Source organism: Bufo gargarizans, chromosome 2 (assembly GCF_014858855.1).
Source record: "Bufo gargarizans isolate SCDJY-AF-19 chromosome 2, ASM1485885v1, whole genome shotgun sequence".
In the NCBI taxonomy this organism is placed as follows: Eukaryota; Metazoa; Chordata; class Amphibia; order Anura; family Bufonidae; genus Bufo; species Bufo gargarizans.
The window spans coordinates 455,699,610-455,721,452 of NC_058081.1; the positions used below are offsets into that span (position 1 = coordinate 455,699,610).

Genomic DNA, 21,843 nt, shown 5'->3' on the forward strand with positions numbered 1-21,843 from the left:
ATTGATCAAGTAACACATACCAATAAATATGTATGTGATGTGAGACAATATCATTCTAGTTTATTCATATTAATTAATAAATGTATTTAGTATTGCACTAAAAGATCATAAATGTTTCTTAGTGTTTGGGCTGATGTCATAATTAATAAGATCTATGTGTCTTTCTTATTTTATGTTTGGCACTTTATCTATAAGTGTCAATTTGTATTATAATCAGTCCTAATTAGAGTTGAGCGAACACCTGGATGTTCGGGTTCGAGAAGTTCGGCCGAACATCCCGGAAATGTTCGGGTTCGGGATCCGAACCCGATCCGAACTTCGTCCCGAACCCGAACCCCATTGAAGTCAATGGGGACCCGAACTTTTCGGCACTAAAAAGGCTGTAAAACAGCCCAGGAAAGAGCTAGAGGGCTGCAAAAGGCAGCAACATGTAGGTAAATCCCCTGCAAACAAATGTGGATAGGGAAATGAATTAAAATAAAAATTAAATAAATAAAAATTAACCAAAATCAATTGGAGAGAGGTTCCATAGCAGAGAATCTGGCTTCCCGTCACCCACCACTGGAACAGTCCATTCTCAGATATTTAGGCCCCGGCACCCAGGCAGAGGAGAGAGGTCCCGTAACAGAGAATCTGTCTTCATGTCAGCAGAGAATTAGTCTGCATGTCATAGCAGAGAATGAGGCTTCACGTCAGCCACCACTGCAACAGTCCATTGGCATATATTTAGGCCCAGCACACACACAGGCAGAGGAGAGAGGTCCCGTAACAGAGAATCTGGCTTCATGTCAGCAGAGAATCAGTCTGCATGTCATAGCAGAGAATCAGGCTTCACGTCAGCCACCACTGCAACAGTCCATTGTCATAAATTTAGGCCCAGCACCCAGGCAGAGGAGAGAGGTCCCGTAACAGAGAATCTGGCTTCATGTCAGCAGAGAATCAGTCTTCATATCATAGCAGAGAATCAGGCTTCACGTCACCCACCACTGTAAGAGTCAATTTTCATAAATTTAGGCCCAGAACCCAGGCAGAGGAGAAAGGTCCCGTAACAGACAATCTGGCTTCATGTCAGCAGAGAATCAGTCTTCATATCATAGCAGAGAATCAGGCTTCACGTCACCCACCACTGTAAGAGTCAATTTTCATAAATTTAGGCCCAGAACCCAGGCAGAGGAGAAAGGTCCCGTAACAGACAATCTGGCTTCATGTCAGCAGAGAATCAGTCTTCATATCATAGCAGAGAATCAGGCTTCACGTCACCCACCACTGTAAGAGTCAATTTTCATAAATTTAGGCCCAGAACCCAGGCAGAGGAGAAAGGTCCCGTAACAGACAATCTGGCTTCATGTCAGCAGAGAATCAGTCTTCATATCATAGCAGAGAATCAGGCTTCACGTCACCCACCACTGTAAGAGTCAATTTTCATAAATTTAGGCCCAGAACCCAGGCAGAGGAGAAAGGTCCCGTAACAGACAATCTGGCTTCATGTCAGCAGAGAATCAGTCTTCATATCATAGCAGAGAATCAGGCTTCACGTCACCCACCACTGTAAGAGTCAATTTTCATAAATTTAGGCCCAGAACCCAGGTAGAGGAGAAAGGTCCCGTAACAGACAATCTGGCTTCATGACAGCAGAGAATCAGTCTGCATGTCATAGCAGAGAATCAGGCTTCACGTCAGCCACCACTGCAACAGTCCATTGTCATAAATTTAGGCCCAGCACCCAGGCAGAGGAGAGAGGTCCCGTAACAGAGGATCTGGCTTCATGTCAGCAGAGAATCAGTCTGCATGTCATAGCAGAGAATGAGGCTTCACGTCAGCCACCACTGCAACAGTCCATTGGCATATATTTAGGCCCAGCACACACACAGGCAGAGGAGAGAGGTCCCGTAACAGACAATCTGGCTTCATGTCAGCAGAGAATTAGTCTGCATGTCATAGCAGAGAATGAGGCTTCACGTCACCCACCACTGCAACAGTCCATTGGCATATATTCAGGCCCAGCACCCAGGCAGAGGAGAGAGGTCCCGTAACAGAGGATCTGGCTTCATGTCAGCAGAGAATCAGTCTGCATGTCATAGCAGAGAATGAGGCTTCACGTCAGCCACCACTGCAACAGTCCATTGTCATAAATTTAGGCCCAGCACCCAGGCAGAGGAGAGAGGTCCCGTAACAGAGGATCTGGCTTCATGTCAGCAGAGAATCAGTCTGCATGTCATAGCAGAGAATCAGGCTTCACGTCAGCCACCACTGCAACAGTCCATTGTCATAAATTTAGGCCCAGCACCCAGGCAGAGGAGAGAGGTCCCGTAACAGACAATCTGGCTTCATGTCAGCAGAGAATTAGTCTGCATGTCATAGCAGAGAATCAGGCTTCATGTCAGCCACCACTGCAACAGTCCATTGGCATATATTTAGGCCTAGCACACAGGCAGAGGAGAGGTTCATTCAACTTTGGGTAGCATCGCAATATAATGGTAAAATGAAAATAAAAATAGGATTGAATGAGGAAGTGCCCTGGAGTCCAATAATATATGGTTATGGGGAGGTAGTTAATGTCTAATCTGGACAAGGGACGGACAGGTCCTGTGGGATCCATGCCTGGTTCATTTTTATGAACGTCAGCTTGTCCACATTGGCTGTAGACAGGCGGCTGCGTTTGTCTGTAATGACGCCCCCTGCCGTGCTGAATACACGTTCAGACAAAACGCTGGCTGCCGGGCAGGCCAGCACCTCCAAGGCATAAAAGGCTAGCTCTGGCCACGTGGACAATTTAGAGACCCAGAAGTTGAATGGGGCCGAACCATCAGTCAGTACGTGGAGGGGTGTGCACACGTACTGTTCCACCATGTTAGTGAAATGTTGCCTCCTGCTAACACGTTGCGTATCAGGTGGTGGTGCAGTTAGCTGTGGCGTGTTGACAAAAGTTTTCCACATCTCTGCCATGCTAACCCTGCCCTCAGAGGAGCTGGCCGTGACACAGCTGCCTTGGCGACCTCTTGCTCCTCCTCTGCCTTGGCCTTGGGCTTCCACTTGTTCCCCTGTGACATTTGGGAATGCTCTCAGTAGCGCGTCTACCAACGTGCGCTTGTACTCGCGCATCTTCCTATCACGCTCCAGTGCAGGAAGTAAGGTGGGCACATTGTCTTTGTAGCGTGGATCCAGCAGGGTGGCAACCCAGTAGTCCGCACAGGTTAAAATGTGGGCAACTCTGCTGTCGTTGCGCAGGCACTGCAGCATGTAGTCGCTCATGTGTGCCAGGCTGCCCAGGGGTAAGGACAAGCTGTCCTCTGTGGGAGGCGTATCGTCATCGTCCTGCCTTTCCCCCCAGCCACGCACCAGTGATGGACCCGAGCTGCGTTGGGTGCCACCCCGCTGTGACCATGCTTCATCCTCATCCTCCTCCACCTCCTCCTCATCCTCGTCCTCCTCGTCCTCCAGTAGTGGGCCCTGGCTGGCCACATTTGTACCTGGCCTCTGCTGTTGCAAAAAACCTCCCTCTGAGTCACTTCGAAGAGACTGGCCTGAAAGTGCTAAAAATGACCCCTCTTCCTCATCCTCCTCCTCCTCCTCCTGGGCCACCTCCTGTTCCATCATCGCCCTAAGTGTTTTCTCAAGGAGACATAGAAGTGGTATTGTAACGCTGATAACGGTGTCATCGCCACTGGCCATGTTGGTGGAGTACTCGAAACAGCGCAACAGGGCACACAGGTCTCGCATGGAGGCCCAGTCATTGGTGGTGAAGTGGTGCTGTTCTGTAGTGCGACTGACCCGTGCGTGCTGCAGCTGAAACTCCACTATGGCCTGCTGCTGCTCGCACAGTCTGTCCAGCATGTGCAAGGTGGAGTTCCACCTGGTGGGCACGTCGCATATGAGGCGGTGAGCGGGAAGGCCGAAGTTACGCTGTAGCGCAGACAGGCGAGCAGCGGCAGGATGTGAACGCCGGAAGCGCGAACAGACGGCCCGCACTTTATGCAGCAGCTCTGACATGTCGGGGTAGTTGTGAATGAACTTCTGCACCACCAAATTCAGCACATGCGCCAAGCAAGGGATGTGCGTCAAATTGGCTAGTCCCAGAGCTGCAACGAGATTTCGCCCATTATCACACACCACCAGGCCGGGCTTGAGGCTCACCGGCAGCAACCACTCGTCGGTCTGTTGTTCAATACCCCGCCACAACTCCTGTGCGGTGTGGGGCCTGTCCCCCAAACATATGAGTTTCAGAATGGCCTGCTGACGTTTACCCCGGGCTGTGCTGAAGTTGGTGGTGAAGGTGTGTGGCTGACTGGATGAGCAGGTGGAAGAAGAGGAGGAGGAAGCCGAGAAGGAGGAGGTGGCAACAGGAGGCAAAGAATGTTGCCCTGCGATCCTTGGCGGCGGCAGGACGTGCGCCAAACAGCTCTCCGCCTGGGGCCCAGCTGCCACTACATTTACCCAGTGTGCAGTTAGGGAGATATAGCGTCCCTGGCCGTGCTTACTGGTCCACGTATCTGTGGTTAGGTGGACCTTGCTACAGATGGCGTTGCGCAGTGCACACTTGATTTTATCGGATACTTGGTTGTGCAGGGAAGGCACGGCTCTCTTGGAGAAGTAGTGCCGGCTGGGAACAACATACTGTGGGACAGCAAGCGACATGAGCTGTTTGAAGCTGTCTGTGTCCACCAGCCTAAATGACAGCATTTCATAGGCCAGTAGTTTAGAAATGCTGGCATTCAGGGCCAGGGATCGAGGGTGGCTAGGTGGGAATTTACGCTTTCTATCAAATGTTTGTGAGATGGAGAGCTGAACGCTGGCGTGTGACATGGTTGAGACGCTTGGTGACGGAGGTGGTGGTGGTGGTGTTGGTGGTACATCCCCTGTTTGCTGGGCGGCAGGTGCCAACGTTCCTCCAGAGGCGGAGGAAGAGGCCGAGGCGGCAGCAGCAGAATAGGCCGAGGCGGCAGCAGCAGAAGAGGTAGCAGGGGGAGCCTGAGTGACTTCCTTGGTTTTAAGGTGTTTACTCCACTGCAGTTCATGCTTTGCATGCAGGTGCCTGGTCATGCAGGTTGTGCTCAGGTTCAGAACGTTAATGCCTCGCTTCAGGCTCTGATGGCACAGCGTGCAAACCACTCGGGTCTTGTCGTCAGCACATTGTTTGAAGAAGTGCCATGCCAGGGAACTCCTTGAAGCTGCCTTTGGGGTGCTCGGTCCCAGATGGCGGCGGTCAGTAGCAGGCGGAGTCTCTTGGCGGCGGGTGTTCTGCTTTTGCCCACTGCTCCCTCTTTTGCTACGCTGTTGGCTCGGTCTCACCACTGCCTCTTCCTCCGAACTGTGAAAGTCAGTGGCACGACCTTCATTCCATGTGGGGTCTAGGACCTCATCGTCCCCTGCATCGTCTTCCACCCAGTCTTGATCCCTGACCTCCTGTTCAGTCTGCACACTGCAGAAAGACGCAGCAGTTGGCACCTGTGTTTCGTCATCATCAGAGACATGCTGAGGTGGTATTCCCATGTCCTCATCATCAGGAAACATAAGTGGTTGTGCGTCAGTGCATTCTATGTCTTTCACCGCTGGGGAAGGGCTAGGTGGATGCCCTTGGGAAACCCTGCCAGCGGAGTCTTCAAACAGCATAAGAGACTGCTGCATAACTTGAGGCTGAGACAGTTTCCCTGGTATGCATGGGGGTGATGTGACAGACTGATGGGGTTGGTTTTCAGGCGCCATCTGTGCGCTTTCTGCAGAAGACTGGGTGGGAGATAATGTGAACGTGCTGGATCCACTGTCGGCCACCCAATTGACTAATGCCTGTACCTGCTCAGGCCTTACCATCCTTAGAACGGCATTGGGCCCCACCATATATCGCTGTAAATTCTGGCGGCTACTGGGACCTGAGGTAGTTGGTACACTAGGACGTGTGGATGTGGCAGAACGGCCACGTCCTCTCCCAGCACCAGAGGGTCCACTAACACCACCACGACCATGTCCACGTCCGCGTCCCTTACTAGATGTTTTTCTCATTGTTATGGTTCACCACAACAACAAATATATTATTTGGCCCAATGTATTGTATTCAAATTCAGCGGGATATAAATTTGAGGCCTAGTATTTAGGCGCTGGGTGACCGGTATGGATTTAGTGACAGAATTAGACTTGGAAATGCACAGAAGCGTGTGTGTGAAGTTATTCTGAATGACCCAATGTGCACCTTGAATATTATATACCCTTTTTGGGATAGATTTCAAATAGCTCTGATATAGCAGGAACCACTAAATTATGAAATTGCTAAATTGGGAATTGTACTTCAACCCAGAACAAAAAATGTGCTTTGACGGGCACTAAATAACTTTCCCAGCTACAACAGGACAGCGGTAACGAGAGATTTAGAGGGATTTAAATTTGAGGCCTAGTATTTAGGCGCTGGGTCACCGGTATGGATTTAGTGACAGAATTAGACTTGGAAATGCACAGAAGCGTGTGTGTGAAGTTATTCTGAATGACCCTATGTGCACCTTCAATATTATATACCCTTTTAGGGATAGATTTCAAATAGCTCTGATATAGCAGAAACCACTAAATTATGAAATTGCTAAATTGGGAATTGTACTTCAACCCAGAACAAAAAATGTGCTTTGACGGACACTAAATATCTTGCCCAGCAACAACAGTACAGCGGTGGGTAACGAGAGATTTAGAGGGATTTAAATTTGAGGCCTAGTATTTAGGCGCTGGGTGACAGGTATGGGTTTAGTGACAGAATTAGACTTGGAAATGCACAGAAGCGTGTGTGTGAAGTTATTCTGAATGACCCAATCTGCACCTTCAATATTATATACCCTTTTAGGGATAGATTTCAAATAGCTCTGATATAGCAGAAACCACTAAATTATGAAATTGCTAAATTGGGAATTGTACTTCAACCCAGAACAAAAAATGTGCTTTGACGGACACTAAATATCTTGCCCAGCAACAACAGTACAGCGGTAACGAGAGATTTAGAGGGATTTAAATTTGAGGCCTAGTATTTAGGCGCTGGGTGACAGGTATGGGTTTAGTGACAGAATTAGACTTGGAAATACACAGTAGCGGGTGTGTGTGAAGTTATTCTGAATGACCCAATGTGCACCTTCAATATTATATACCCTTTTTGGGATAGATTTCAAATAGCTCTGATATAGCAGGAACCACTAAATTATGAAATTGCTAAATTGGGAATTGTACTTCAACCCAGAACAAAAAATGTGCTTTGACGGACACTAAATATCTTGCCCAGCAACAACAGTACAGCGGTAACGAGAGATTTAGCGGGATATAAATTTGAGGCCTAGTATTTAGGCGCTGGGTCACCGGTATGGATTTAGTGACAGAATTAGACTTGGAAATGCACAGAAGCGTGTGTGTGAAGTTATTCTGAATGACCCTATGTGCACCTTCAATATTATATACCCTTTTAGGGATAGATTTCAAATAGCTCTGATATAGCAGAAACCACTAAATTATGAAATTGCTAAATTGGGAATTGTACTTCAACCCAGAACAAAAAATGTGCTTTGACGGACACTAAATATCTTGCCCAGCAACAACAGTACAGCGGTGGGTAACGAGAGATTTAGAGGGATTTAAATTTGAGGCCTAGTATTTAGGCGCTGGGTGACAGGTATGGGTTTAGTGACAGAATTAGACTTGGAAATGCACAGAAGCGTGTGTGTGAAGTTATTCTGAATGACCCAATGTGCACCTTCAATATTATATACCCTTTTAGGGATAGATTTCAAATAGCTCTGATATAGCAGAAACCACTAAATTATGAAATTGCTAAATTGGGAATTGTACTTCAACCCAGAACAAAAATGTGCTTTGACGGACACTAAATATCTTGCCCAGCAACAACAGTACAGCGGTAACGAGAGATTTAGAGGGATTTAAATTTGAGGCCTAGTATTTAGGCGCTGGGTGACAGGTATGGGTTTAGTGACAGAATTAGACTTGGAAATACACAGTAGCGGGTGTGTGTGAAGTTATTCTGAATGACCCAATGTGCACCTTCAATATTATATACCCTTTTTGGGATAGATTTCAAATAGCTCTGATATAGCAGGAACCACTAAATTATGAAATTGCTAAATTGGGAATTGTACTTCAACCCAGAACAAAAAATGTGCTTTGACGGACACTAAATATCTTGCCCAGCAACAACAGTACAGCGGTAACGAGAGATTTAGCGGGATATAAATTTGAGGCCTAGTATTTAGGCGCTGGGTCACCGGTATGGATTTAGTGACAGAATTAGACTTGGAAATGCACAGAAGCGTGTGTGTGAAGTTATTCTGAATGACCCTATGTGCACCTTCAATATTATATACCCTTTTAGGGATAGATTTCAAATAGCTCTGATATAGCAGAAACCACTAAATTATGAAATTGCTAAATTGGGAATTGTACTTCAACCCAGAACAAAAAATGTGCTTTGACGGACACTAAATATCTTGCCCAGCAACAACAGTACAGCGGTGGGTAACGAGAGATTTAGAGGGATTTAAATTTGAGGCCTAGTATTTAGGCGCTGGGTCACCGGTATGGATTTAGTGACAGAATTAGACTTGGAAATGCACAGAAGCGTGTGTGTGAAGTTATTCTGAATGACCCAATGTGCACCTTCAATATTATATACCCTTTTAGGGATAGATTTCAAATAGCTCTGATATAGCAGAAACCACTAAATTATGAAATTGCTAAATTGGGAATTGTACTTCAACCCAGAACAAAAAATGTGCTTTGACGGACACTAAATATCTTGCCCAGCAACAACAGTACAGCGGTAACGAGAGATTTAGAGGGATTTAAATTTGAGGCCTAGTATTTAGGCGCTGGGTGACAGGTATGGGTTTAGTGACAGAATTAGACTTGGAAATACACAGTAGCGGGTGTGTGTGAAGTTATTCTGAATGACCCAATGTGCACCTTCAATATTATATACCCTTTTTGGGATAGATTTCAAATAGCTCTGATATAGCAGGAACCACTAAATTATGAAATTGCTAAATTGGGAATTGTACTTCAACCCAGAACAAAAAATGTGCTTTGACGGACACTAAATATCTTGCCCAGCAACAACAGTACAGCGGTAACGAGAGATTTAGCGGGATATAAATTTGAGGCCTAGTATTTAGGCGCTGGGTCACCGGTATGGATTTAGTGACAGAATTAGACTTGGAAATGCACAGAAGCGTGTGTGTGAAGTTATTCTGAATGACCCTATGTGCACCTTCAATATTATATACCCTTTTAGGGATAGATTTCAAATAGCTCTGATATAGCAGAAACCACTAAATTATGAAATTGCTAAATTGGGAATTGTACTTCAACCCAGAACAAAAAATGTGCTTTGACGGACACTAAATATCTTGCCCAGCAACAACAGTACAGCGGTGGGTAACGAGAGATTTAGAGGGATTTAAATTTGAGGCCTAGTATTTAGGCGCTGGGTCACCGGTATGGATTTAGTGACAGAATTAGACTTGGAAATGCACAGAAGCGTGTGTGTGAAGTTATTCTGAATGACCCTATGTGCACCTTCAATATTATATACCCTTTTAGGGATAGATTTCAAATAGCTCTGATATAGCAGAAACCACTAAATTATGAAATTGCTAAATTGGGAATTGTACTTCAACCCAGAACAAAAAATGTGCTTTGACGGACACTAAATATCTTGCCCAGCAACAACAGTACAGCGGTAACGAGAGATTTAGAGGGATTTAAATTTGAGGCCTAGTATTTAGGCGCTGGGTGACAGGTATGGGTTTAGTGACAGAATTAGACTTGGAAATACACAGTAGCGGGTGTGTGTGAAGTTATTCTGAATGACCCAATGTGCACCTTCAATATTATATACCCTTTTTGGGATAGATTTCAAATAGCTCTGATATAGCAGGAACCACTAAATTATGAAATTGCTAAATTGGGAATTGTACTTCAACCCAGAACAAAAAATGTGCTTTGACGGACACTAAATATCTTGCCCAGCAACAACAGTACAGCGGTAACGAGAGATTTAGCGGGATATAAATTTGAGGCCTAGTATTTAGGCGCTGGGTCACCGGTATGGATTTAGTGACAGAATTAGACTTGGAAATGCACAGAAGCGTGTGTGTGAAGTTATTCTGAATGACCCTATGTGCACCTTCAATATTATATACCCTTTTAGGGATAGATTTCAAATAGCTCTGATATAGCAGAAACCACTAAATTATGAAATTGCTAAATTGGGAATTGTACTTCAACCCAGAACAAAAAATGTGCTTTGACGGACACTAAATATCTTGCCCAGCAACAACAGTACAGCGGTGGGTAACGAGAGATTTAGAGGGATTTAAATTTGAGGCCTAGTATTTAGGCGCTGGGTCACCGGTATGGATTTAGTGACAGAATTAGACTTGGAAATGCACAGAAGCGTGTGTGTGAAGTTATTCTGAATGACCCAATGTGCACCTTCAATATTATATACCCTTTTAGGGATAGATTTCAAATAGCTCTGATATAGCAGAAACCACTAAATTATGAAATTGCTAAATTGGGAATTGTACTTCAACCCAGAACAAAAAATGTGCTTTGACGGACACTAAATATCTTGCCCAGCAACAACAGTACAGCGGTAACGAGAGATTTAGAGGGATTTAAATTTGAGGCCTAGTATTTAGGCGCTGGGTGACAGGTATGGGTTTAGTGACAGAATTAGACTTGGAAATACACAGTAGCGGGTGTGTGTGAAGTTATTCTGAATGACCCAATGTGCACCTTCAATATTATATACCCTTTTTGGGATAGATTTCAAATAGCTCTGATATAGCAGGAACCACTAAATTATGAAATTGCTAAATTGGGAATTGTACTTCAACCCAGAACAAAAAATGTGCTTTGACGGACACTAAATATCTTGCCCAGCAACAACAGTACAGCGGTAACGAGAGATTTAGCGGGATATAAATTTGAGGCCTAGTATTTAGGCGCTGGGTCACCGGTATGGATTTAGTGACAGAATTAGACTTGGAAATGCACAGAAGCGTGTGTGTGAAGTTATTCTGAATGACCCTATGTGCACCTTCAATATTATATACCCTTTTAGGGATAGATTTCAAATAGCTCTGATATAGCAGAAACCACTAAATTATGAAATTGCTAAATTGGGAATTGTACTTCAACCCAGAACAAAAAATGTGCTTTGACGGACACTAAATATCTTGCCCAGCAACAACAGTACAGCGGTGGGTAACGAGAGATTTAGAGGGATTTAAATTTGAGGCCTAGTATTTAGGCGCTGGGTCACCGGTATGGATTTAGTGACAGAATTAGACTTGGAAATGCACAGAAGCGTGTGTGTGAAGTTATTCTGAATGACCCTATGTGCACCTTCAATATTATATACCCTTTTAGGGATAGATTTCAAATAGCTCTGATATAGCAGAAACCACTAAATTATGAAATTGCTAAATTGGGAATTGTACTTCAACCCAGAACAAAAAATGTGCTTTGACGGACACTAAATATCTTGCCCAGCAACAACAGTACAGCGGTGGGTAACGAGAGATTTAGAGGGATTTAAATTTGAGGCCTAGTATTTAGGCGCTGGGTCACCGGTATGGATTTAGTGACAGAATTAGACTTGGAAATGCACAGAAGCGTGTGTGTGAAGTTATTCTGAATGACCCAATGTGCACCTTCAATATTATATACCCTTTTAGGGATAGATTTCAAATAGCTCTGATATAGCAGAAACCACTAAATTATATAATTGCTAAATTGGGAATTGTACTTCAACCCAGAACAAAAAATGTGCTTTGACGGACACTAAATATCTTGCCCAGCAACAACAGTACAGCGGTAACGAGAGATTTAGAGGGATTTAAATTTGAGGCCTAGTATTTAGGCGCTGGGTGACAGGTATGGGTTTAGTGACAGAATTAGACTTGGAAATACACAGTAGCGGGTGTGTGTGAAGTTATTCTGAATGACCCAATGTGCACCTTCAATATTATATACCCTTTTAGGGATAGATTCCAAATAGCTCTGATATAGCAGGAACCACTAAATTATGAAATTGCTAAATTGGGAATTGTACTTCAACCCAGAACAAAAAATGTGCTTTGACGGACACTAAATATCTTGCCCAGCAACAACAGTACAGCGGTAACGAGAGATTTAGAGGGATTTAAATTTGAGGCCTAGTATTTAGGCGCTGGGTGACAGGTATGGGTTTAGTGACAGAATTAGACTTGGAAATACACAGTAGCGGGTGTGTGTGAAGTTATTCTGAATGACCCAATGTGCACCTTCAATATTATATACCCTTTTTGGGATAGATTTCAAATAGCTCTGATATAGCAGGAACCACTAAATTATGAAATTGCTAAATTGGGAATTGTATTTCAACCCAGAACAAGAAATGTGCTTGAACGGACACTAAATAACTCGCCCAGCTACAGCACTAGGGACAGATTTAGCTGGATATAAATTTGAGGCCTAGTATTTAGGCGCTGGGTGACCGGTATGGATTTAGTGACAGAATTAGACTGGGATATGGCCAAAAAATAAACAGACTATTGCTGGTTAAATGCACTTGGTGTGACAGCTTCACCCTGATGTAGGCTTTAGCCAAAAAACAACCACACCATTGAGGGTTAAATGCACTTGGTGACAGGCGCAGCTTGCCCCTGATTTTGTATATGGCCAAAAAATGAACAGACTATTGCTGGTTAAATGCACTTGGTGTGACAGCTTCACCCTGATGTAGGCTTTAGCCAAAAAACAACCACACCATTGAGGGTTAAATGCACTTGGTGACAGGCGCAGCTTGCCCCTGATTTTGTATATGGCCAAAAAATGAACAGACTATTGCTGGTTAAATGCACTTGGTGTCACAGCTTCACCCTGATGTAGGCTTTAGCCAAAAAACAACCACACCATTGAGGGTTAAATGCACTTGGTGACAGGCGCAGCTTGCCCCTGATTTTGTATATGGCCAAAAAATGAACAGACTATTGCTGGTTAAATGCACTTGGTGTGACAGCTTCACCCTGATGTAGGCTTTAGCCAAAAAACAACCACACCATTGAGGGTTAAATGCACTTGGTCGCAGCTTGTGCTGGCGCACCACAAGACACAAAATGGCCGCCGATCACCCCAGAAAAATGAGACTGACAAACGGTCTGTGCAGCCTAAAAACAGTGAGCAATTGAGGATCAGCAGCTCAATGATCCACAGCTGCAGATCGATCAGTTAATCAAGTCCTTTGGAGGAGTTAATCTGCCTAATCTCGCCCTACTGTCGCAGCCGCAACCTCTCCCTACGCTAATCAGAGCAGAGTGACGGGCGGCGCTATGTGACTCCAGCTTAAATAGAGGCTGGGTCACATGGTGCTCTGGCCAATCACAGCCATGCCAATAGTAGGCATGGCTGTGATGGCCTCTTGGGGCAAGTAGTATGACGCTTGTTGATTGGCTGCTTTGCAGCCTTTCAAAAAGCGCCAAGAAAGCGTCACAAAAGCGCCAAGAAAGCGACGAACACCGAACCCGAACCCGGACTTTTACGAAAATGTCCGGGTTCGGGTCCGTGTCACGGACACCCCAAAATTCGGTACGAACCCGAACTATACAGTTCGAGTTCGCTCATCCCTAGTCCTAATGTTTATAATATATCAACTTAATAAACAATATCAGTATAAAACACATAGATAGATAGATAGGAAGCAAAGTTATTTAGCAAAAAAAAAAAGCAACACAAAAATCTAATCAAGTTACATGAGATGATTGTATGATGTCTCCTGTTAGTTATCATGCCAGTTATCACCATCTATCTCAAACTGAGAGAAACAGAATCTCTCTCGTTTGAAGAGACTTTGGTTTATCACTAATATTACTAGGTGGCTAGGCCGAGATGTCATCACTGTTCAACCTTGCATATTCCTGTGTTTGGGAGAACAATGACGAATAATGATGAACTGGAATAAGGTGCACAGAGGTGAACCTCTGCATGGACGAATTGTCTTATTCTGTACTGCAAGTGAAATCAGATGTCATATCCCAAGCCTAGGGTGGCAAATAGTGTCTAGACAAACCATGACATTGGGCTATGAGAAAGATGTCCAGCTATAGGTGTTGTATTGACCTCATGGCACCACTCTCTAAGGCTATTGTTGCAAGAAAGCAATGAAAGCTGGAATTAAGGTCTGTTTTTTTCAGTAATAAGTCTCACTTTTGTCTCATAACAATGATAGCCAGAGGTTGGTCTAAAGACCATGTGGGCAACCCTCTGAAGAGTCCATCACATGTGAATACCACACAGTCATACTTCTGGGATTATAGTGTAGGGCAGCATAATGTACGGTAGCTGGAGCCCTCTAGCCTTCATTTCAGGTACACTAGCAGCTCTGCATGTTAATGATTTTGTCATGCAACTAGTAGTAAAGCCATTTCTCCAAAGTGTCCCAGGAACAGTTTTTTAACAGCAGAATGCCAGGCCACACGTTGCTTGTTCTACTGTGAGCAACCTGGTCAGCAATTGCAAAGGGAGCTGCCAGCAGTGGATATTGATGATGTGCATGCAAAAATGCATTCAGTGTGATAAAATATTCCTCAGACAGCCAATAATAATCTCACTGATAGCATACCTTGATATGGTCAATACTGAATACATTGAGATGATTTTTAATATGTAGTTTCCATTTTTTATCATTTGTCTTTTGGTCCTATAATTTCCATAATCCCACAACTTTTCCTTTTTGGTGTTACAAGTTCAGTGTTTCAACGTTGAGGAGTGTGTGTGTGTGTGTGTGTGTGTGTGTATATATATATGTATATATATATATATATATATATACATATATGTATATATACATACAGTGCTGCGCATAATTATTCATACCCCTGGCAAACTTTTACTTAAAGTTACTTTAATTCAACCATCAAGTAATTTTTTGACGGGAAATGACATAGGTGTCTCCCAAAAGAAAATAAGACGATATACAAGAGGCATTATTGTGGAAAAATACAATTTCTCAGCCCATTTGAGCAAAAAATACAAGCTGTTCCGCACTGTGGAAAATCTCAGAGGATGTGGTCGGAAGCCAAAAGTGACACCTGTGCTGGCCAGGAGGATAGTTAGAGAGGTGAAAAAGAATCCACGGATCACCACCAAGGCCATCCTGGTGAATCTGGACTCTGCTGGTGGCAATTTCTCAAGGCAGACAATCCAATAGACACTGTACAATGCAGACCAAGGAGGACGCCACTTCTCCAGATAAGGCACACAAATGCTCGCTTGGCCTTTGCAAAAGCTCATCTGGACAAAGAAGAAGACTTTTGGTCTTCTGTGTTATGGTCAGATGAAACAAAAATTTAATTGTTTGGTCACAATGATGTGTCCTTCATTTTGTGTAAAAAAGGAGAAGCCTTCAACCCAAAGAACACCATCCCCACTGTCAAACATGGTGGTGGGAACCTAATGCTTTGGGGGAGTTTTTCAGCCAATGGACCAGGGAACCTAATCACAGTAAACGGCACCATGAAAAAAGTGCAATACATGAGAATTCTCAACGATATCAGGCAGTCTGCAGAGAAACTTGGCCTTGGGCACCAGTGGACATTTCAGCATGAAAATGACCCAAAACACACAGCAAAAGTGGTTAAGAAATGGTTATCAGACAACAACATTAACGTTTTGGAGTGGCCCAGAGTCCAGACTTGAATCCAATTGAGAATCTGTGGAGTGAGCTAAAGATCAGGGTGATGGCAAGAAGACCCTCCAACCTGAAAGATTTGGAGCTGGTCTGCAATTATAGGAAGCATTTGATTGCTGTAATAGCCAATAAAGGCTTTTCTATTGATTATTGAGAAGGGTATGAATAATTTTGGACTGTACACTTTTTGCTCAAATGTAAATAAAGGTTGAGATTTTTTCCCCCCAAAATAATGCTTCTTGTACATCGTCTTATTATCTTTTGGGAGACACCTATGTCATTTCCCGTCAAAAAATTACTTGCTGGTTGAGTAAAAGTAACTTTAAGTCAAAATTTGCCAGGGGTATGAATAATTATGGGCAGCACTGTATATATATATATATATATATATATATATATACCATGTTACAGTATTTGGAGATATGCCAAAAACATCTGAGTACAATCATCCATAAGAATGTGTCATAAGAAAGGCTTTGTAATATCATTGGTGATATCATTGCTTTTGTGTGCTGCATCATTAGATGATTACATTGTTTTTATTTTACCATCTACCAAAAAAAAAAGTTATACTTGGAATGGATGAATCATCAAAATGTTGCCATTTATTCCACTGCAGTATGTTAGGCTGGCTTTCAAAACATATAATTAATTCTTTTTCTTATACTATTTTTTTAAGATTTGTACTTTTATCTTACCTGCGGTGAACCAACTGAAAGAAGGTTGTTCTTCAAAACATTATTTTCAACCACAGTTTCCTCGGTGTCTATGAGATTGTCTGTAGGGACATTCTGCACTGGTTTCAGATAAGCAATTTCATTCTGCTTTGAGTCCAGAGTCACACACACATCATATGTGAATGGGAAAGGTAAACTTGTATCACTGATCTCAGAAGGACATTCCAGGGTGAATTGAGGATACACATTTCTATTATATGCACCAAAGGTTGTTGGGGAATATGCTTTCCTACACTTCGCAATGATTACTACTATTATAGTCAGAAAGAATAAAAGAGAGATAAAAGCAATGGAAACTACTAGATAAAATGTTAGATTAGAAGAGTCTGAATTAGTAGGTTGGCGCTTTATCTCTGGTGGAATTTCCTGAAAGCTTTCTGCCACAACCAAAGTTAATGTGACTGTAGATGATAGTGATGGTGCTCCATTATCCTTTACTAGAACCACAATCTTTTGTCTTGAAGAATCAATATCTTGAAAATCTCGTCCAATTCTGATTTCTCCACTGTGTTGTTCAATGGTGAATAAAGACGGGTCAGGAACCTGTAGTAAGTGATAGGAGAGCCAGGCATTGTGTCCAGAGTCAGCGTCCACTGCAATCACTTTGGTGACTAGATAACCTTTCTCAGCAAAGTGAGGAATAAACTCAAATAAGGCTGATCCCTCTGTGTCTGGTGATGGGTAGAGAATCTTAGGAGCATTATCATTCTTATCAATGATACATATCCTCACTGTGACATTACTGCTTAGAGGAGGAGATCCACTGTCTTTAGCCATCACCTGGAACTGAAATTCCCGCAACTTCTCATAGTCAAAAGATCTCTGGGCATAGAGAACACCAGTCATTGAGTTTATGGAAACATATGATAAGACTGGTATATTCTCAATATTACTGCTAATGATAGAGTACATTATTTGAGCATTCTCCTTATCGTCTAAGTCTGATGCATGTATGTTATATAAGGAGGATCCTGGTTGATTATATTCTGAAACATAAACAACATAAATTGTCTTATCAAATACTGGGGAATTATCATTTACATCTGTAACACTTACATGAATAAGTGTCTTAGCTGACATTGGGGGGTTTCCTCGATCTTCAGCTGTTAAAGTTACATTGTAGACAGATTTTGCTTCTCTGTCTAGATGACGAGCAGTTACAAGTTTGTAATAGTTATGAGATGATGGTATTAACTTAAGTTCTGGCGTTTCATCTATTTGACAAGTAACTTCCCCATTTTCTTCATAATCCAGATCCTTGACATTTATTAACGCAATGAGTGTCTCAGGTGGAGAATCCTCAGGAACAGATGTAATTGGTGAGGCAAATATAATTTCAGGTGCATTGTCATTGACATCACTAATTTGTATTAATATAGTGCAGTGTGAAACTAGCCCACCACCATCTTTAGCCTCCACTGTCACTTCATAACTTTTTGTAACTTCATAGTCCAGTTCTCCAACTGTTATAATTTCTCCATTATAAGAGTCCAATTTAAATTTATCTATAGCATTTTCAGGAATGTGACTGAATGAATAGGTGATTTGTGCATTGATGCCTTCATCTTCATCGGTGGCATTGATACAAAGAGCTAGAGAATTGATGGATGTAGTTTCAAGTAATGTTACTCGGTATGTATCCTGATTGAACTTGGGAAAATTATCATTACTATCTAGAACTACAATTCTAATCAATGCTGTGCCACTCTTCTCAGGGCTGCCTCCATCAACAGCTGTTAAAGTAAACTCATATAGGTTTTGTTTCTCACGATCCAAAGATTTTTCTAGAACAAGCTCTGGATATTTTATGCCTTCTGCATTCACTCTTTCCCCCAATTTAAAATGCTGGTTAGGGCTTAAAGTATAACCCTGCAGGGAGTTTTTACCTAGATCTGGATCACGTGCATTACCCAAAGCCACATGGGTCCCTACTAAAGCAGCTTCACTAATTCCAACCTTAAACATTTTTTTAGAAAAACTTGGTGAGTTGTCATTAATATCCTGAATTTCAACTGTGATATGAAATACATTCACAGGATTACTGACCAGTACCTCCAGATGAAGAACACAGTTCTTTTCTGCCCCACAGATTGCTTCTCTATCTATTCTGTCAGAGATATATAGATCTCCATTCTCCATGCTGATATTGAAATAATGCCTCTTGGTATGGGAAGCAAACTGCAATTTCCTAGAAGCTAACTCATTAGGACTAAAGCCCAAATCTTTAGCAATATTTCCTATTACAGATCCTTGCCTCATTTCTTCTAAAATTGAGTATTGAACCTGACCAGAAGCAGGTAAATACAGAAGGAGGAGATAGAAAAACATTACTTGCCATTTCATTGTCCTCCATTGAATAATCTCTGCCATTCTTGCCATTCTTGCCTATCTCCTTTTCTATATCCTTTATGATTATTTCAGACTTTGCACTCAGATGAAAATACAGGAGATCAAGATTGCAAAGATGAAAGTGTGAGATAAGGTGTTGATTTCCCTTCTATTTTTGTTATGTAGGGTCTTCTTCCTATTGAAGCTATTGCACCTAAATAATTTGTTTTTCTCCCTTGCTAGTCAACAGTGACACTCTGAGTTCAATATAAGGAACTGCAAGGGACTTAATAGTTATATAGCTGTAGGAAGAGCAGGGTTTTAAAGAAATCTAAGATATACCACTATTGAACAAAAAATTAAACTACTGGAATATATACAAATTGAATATGACATTATAAATAAAGTAATAAATAGTTTTTTTTTCAAATATCCTTTAGACATATTTGTGTGAAGTTTTAGCCATCATGTATACTGTAGTTAAGAATTCTGTTTTTTAAAAAAAAATATTAAGTAAAATAATTGAGGTTGTCTCAAAAGATACATCACGTTTCAAAATGAAGCCAACATGGCAATAAGCTTATGGCTACAGCTCCTGGCACCTCTGGTAAACAACTGATATTGCTAGGGGAAACATTTTCCGATAAATAGCTGTCCATATAATACAATGCCTAAGACCAACAGAAGAGGAGTTGGTCTTATAGGTTGGTCTGTTGCTCATAAAGTAGGGTCCCAACCAGGGGATACTCTATTTAAATGCAGTATATCTTTTCTAGGGGCATATAAAATTATCATAGGGCCACATAGAAACACATAAACTTAAAGGGGTTGTCTGGGTTCAGAGCTGAACCAAGACATACCCATATTTTCACCCAGGCAGCCCCACTATTTCATGCTCCGATGATCTCCTTTTCCCTATGTTAAATCGCTCAGGCAAAGGCATTTTCAGGAGATCGGGTGATGTGCCGGGCTCTCCGTAGGGATGCCAGGCAGAGGCTTCTGCCCAGCAGTGAGCCCAGTGATTTCTACGGCACTGATGAGTGGGCTTTAGCGCTGCCCTAGACTATAAAATGGCTAGGGCAGCACTAATGCCGGCCCATCAGAGCCGGTGACATCACTCCGCCTAGCAGTTTTCCTAGGTAAACAAACAAGCCCTTGCCCTGGCCCATCTTAGTGAGTCTGTCTGGGTGAAAATATGGAACCCGCACAACCCCTTTAAAACCTAAAGTATGTTGTTTTTTCCTGGAGACATATGATAATTTTAAACAAGTGGAGCAATTTTTTTATTACAAAAATATCTTATGCTTCGTCCATTTTACTCAACTTCCATAGCCATAAAAGTGGGGCACATGCTTTATAAATTTGGTGCTAATTCTGCACTCCTTATATCTCAATGTATTTACACTAGATATCTGGCATAGGTAAATCTCTCACATACTGTTCTAAATCCTCTCTTCCTCTTACATAATATATAAATATTTTATAAAACTGGCTGCCTACAACAACCACTATGGGGAGCTCAGGGGATAAGAATTGATATAGTTAACTTTGAAGGCAATGTAAGCTGTTCATTTCTGTATGCAAGGAGCTCCCTCTAATGGTGACTGTAAAATAAGTCAAGTTTCTTTTCTGGGTACAGAAGGAGTTCATTGTTGGGCTGTCCTGCCACACTGTTCTGTGTGGTATCTCCCGCTTATGTCAGGGGGAAATCTCTTGTTCCTTTGTGATGAATGAATTTGTAATGATGAACAACCCTTCTCAGTGCCATGTGTGCATACTGCCTTGTATAACAAGCACTGTGACTCTGTTGCACTGGGTCTGGACATGTATGGGGAGAGACAATGGCTCCAGGGCTGGTTTAAATTAAAAAAAAAAATAATAATTACTGAGTATGCAAATATCAACAAGGACCCTTGCTACTATAAGAATATATATCACTGAGGGCAATGTCCTAAAACATAACTTTTATTATAATAATAGTTATTAAAAACCAAATGCAAAACTCGGATCAACCATCCTACTTTGTGTGAAGAAGCTATGAAGTGTTAATTCTATGCGGTAGGAAACTGAGACAGTGGGATACTGGGTTGGGGAGAAATCTGCCCCTATTCTTACCCTCCACAATCTGCTCAGCGTAGAGGTACACCTTGATGGTAGATGCACTCTGTCCGCGTGCCTAGGACTGATGTGTCCTTAAATAGACCCTATTACATAACGTAGATCCCATATGTCACAGATCCCAATGCATTTCCCCCTCCAGTTAGAAGGAGGGTTAAACAGGGGACTTTAAATTGTACGGGCCAATATATAAAAAGTGCAATTACATTGATATAGAAGAAAAATAGACTGCCAGCATAATGCTACATGAGCAACAGGAACCACAGGTCCAAAAGGCCACTCCTAAGGTGCAGAGTCAAACAATACAGGGTCAACCGGCAGTGTTAGTACTTAGAAACAAATGAACCAGAAACATGGTGCCAGATAACCAAGAGGGTCTGGTTAGGAAATAATTACCAGTAAACAGCTAGAGTGTACAAACTTTCAATAACTCAATAAGTCAATAACCAGTGCAAGACAAGATATTACCTGCAGCACAGCAATTAGTGCCGTCTTCAATAGGTAATGAGTAAAGCCTTACATACCACTCTGCACAGTCTGCCAGTTGCGTGACAAAAAGAGGGTTTCTGGGGCCATATGATAGCTCCATTTTGCCTGGGGAAAAAAGCTCATTTAAAAAGGGAATGCTATGGGCATAGACTATACATTGAGCCCCCTGATTCGCTGACTACCGTGTCAGTCTGCCCAAAACAAACCCACAACCGGAGAGCCAGATAGCCATAGGTTAGATAGATAATTATATCCACACCAACTTCTCACATACCTCCCACCTCCAAACAACAAGCGTTCCAAGCCTCCTTCTCAGATGCACGGATACCCACGTTACGGCCGTCCCATAGGGGGATTATTAACAAACGTATGTCAAGGGGGTGTAACCCTCGAAAGGGTTATTACCTCCCTTGGTTTTACCCAAGCATGGCCCACTCAGCGGTCTTATGTATCTATACTCAC

General features: G+C 42.8%; 1 protein-coding gene and 1 pseudogene across 4 annotated transcripts in view; both read right to left on the reverse strand.

Moving 5' to 3' along the window:
- LOC122928287 (protocadherin gamma-C5-like) overlaps positions 1–21,843 on the reverse strand; it is a 369,082-nt gene that overhangs the window by 324,694 nt on the left and 22,545 nt on the right. The window contains exon 1 of one of the 4 annotated variants that reach the window (XM_044280992.1): positions 16,408–18,857. The exons of the other annotated variants lie outside the window; for them this stretch is intronic. Coding sequence (XP_044136927.1) covers positions 16,408–18,825 — 2,418 coding nt within the window. The 5' untranslated portion in view covers positions 18,826–18,857. Of the gene's footprint in view, positions 1–16,407; positions 18,858–21,843 lie in introns of those variants that run through there. 4 annotated transcript variants of the gene reach the window in all.
- LOC122926009 overlaps positions 1–21,843 on the reverse strand; it is a 401,881-nt pseudogene that overhangs the window by 313,700 nt on the left and 66,338 nt on the right.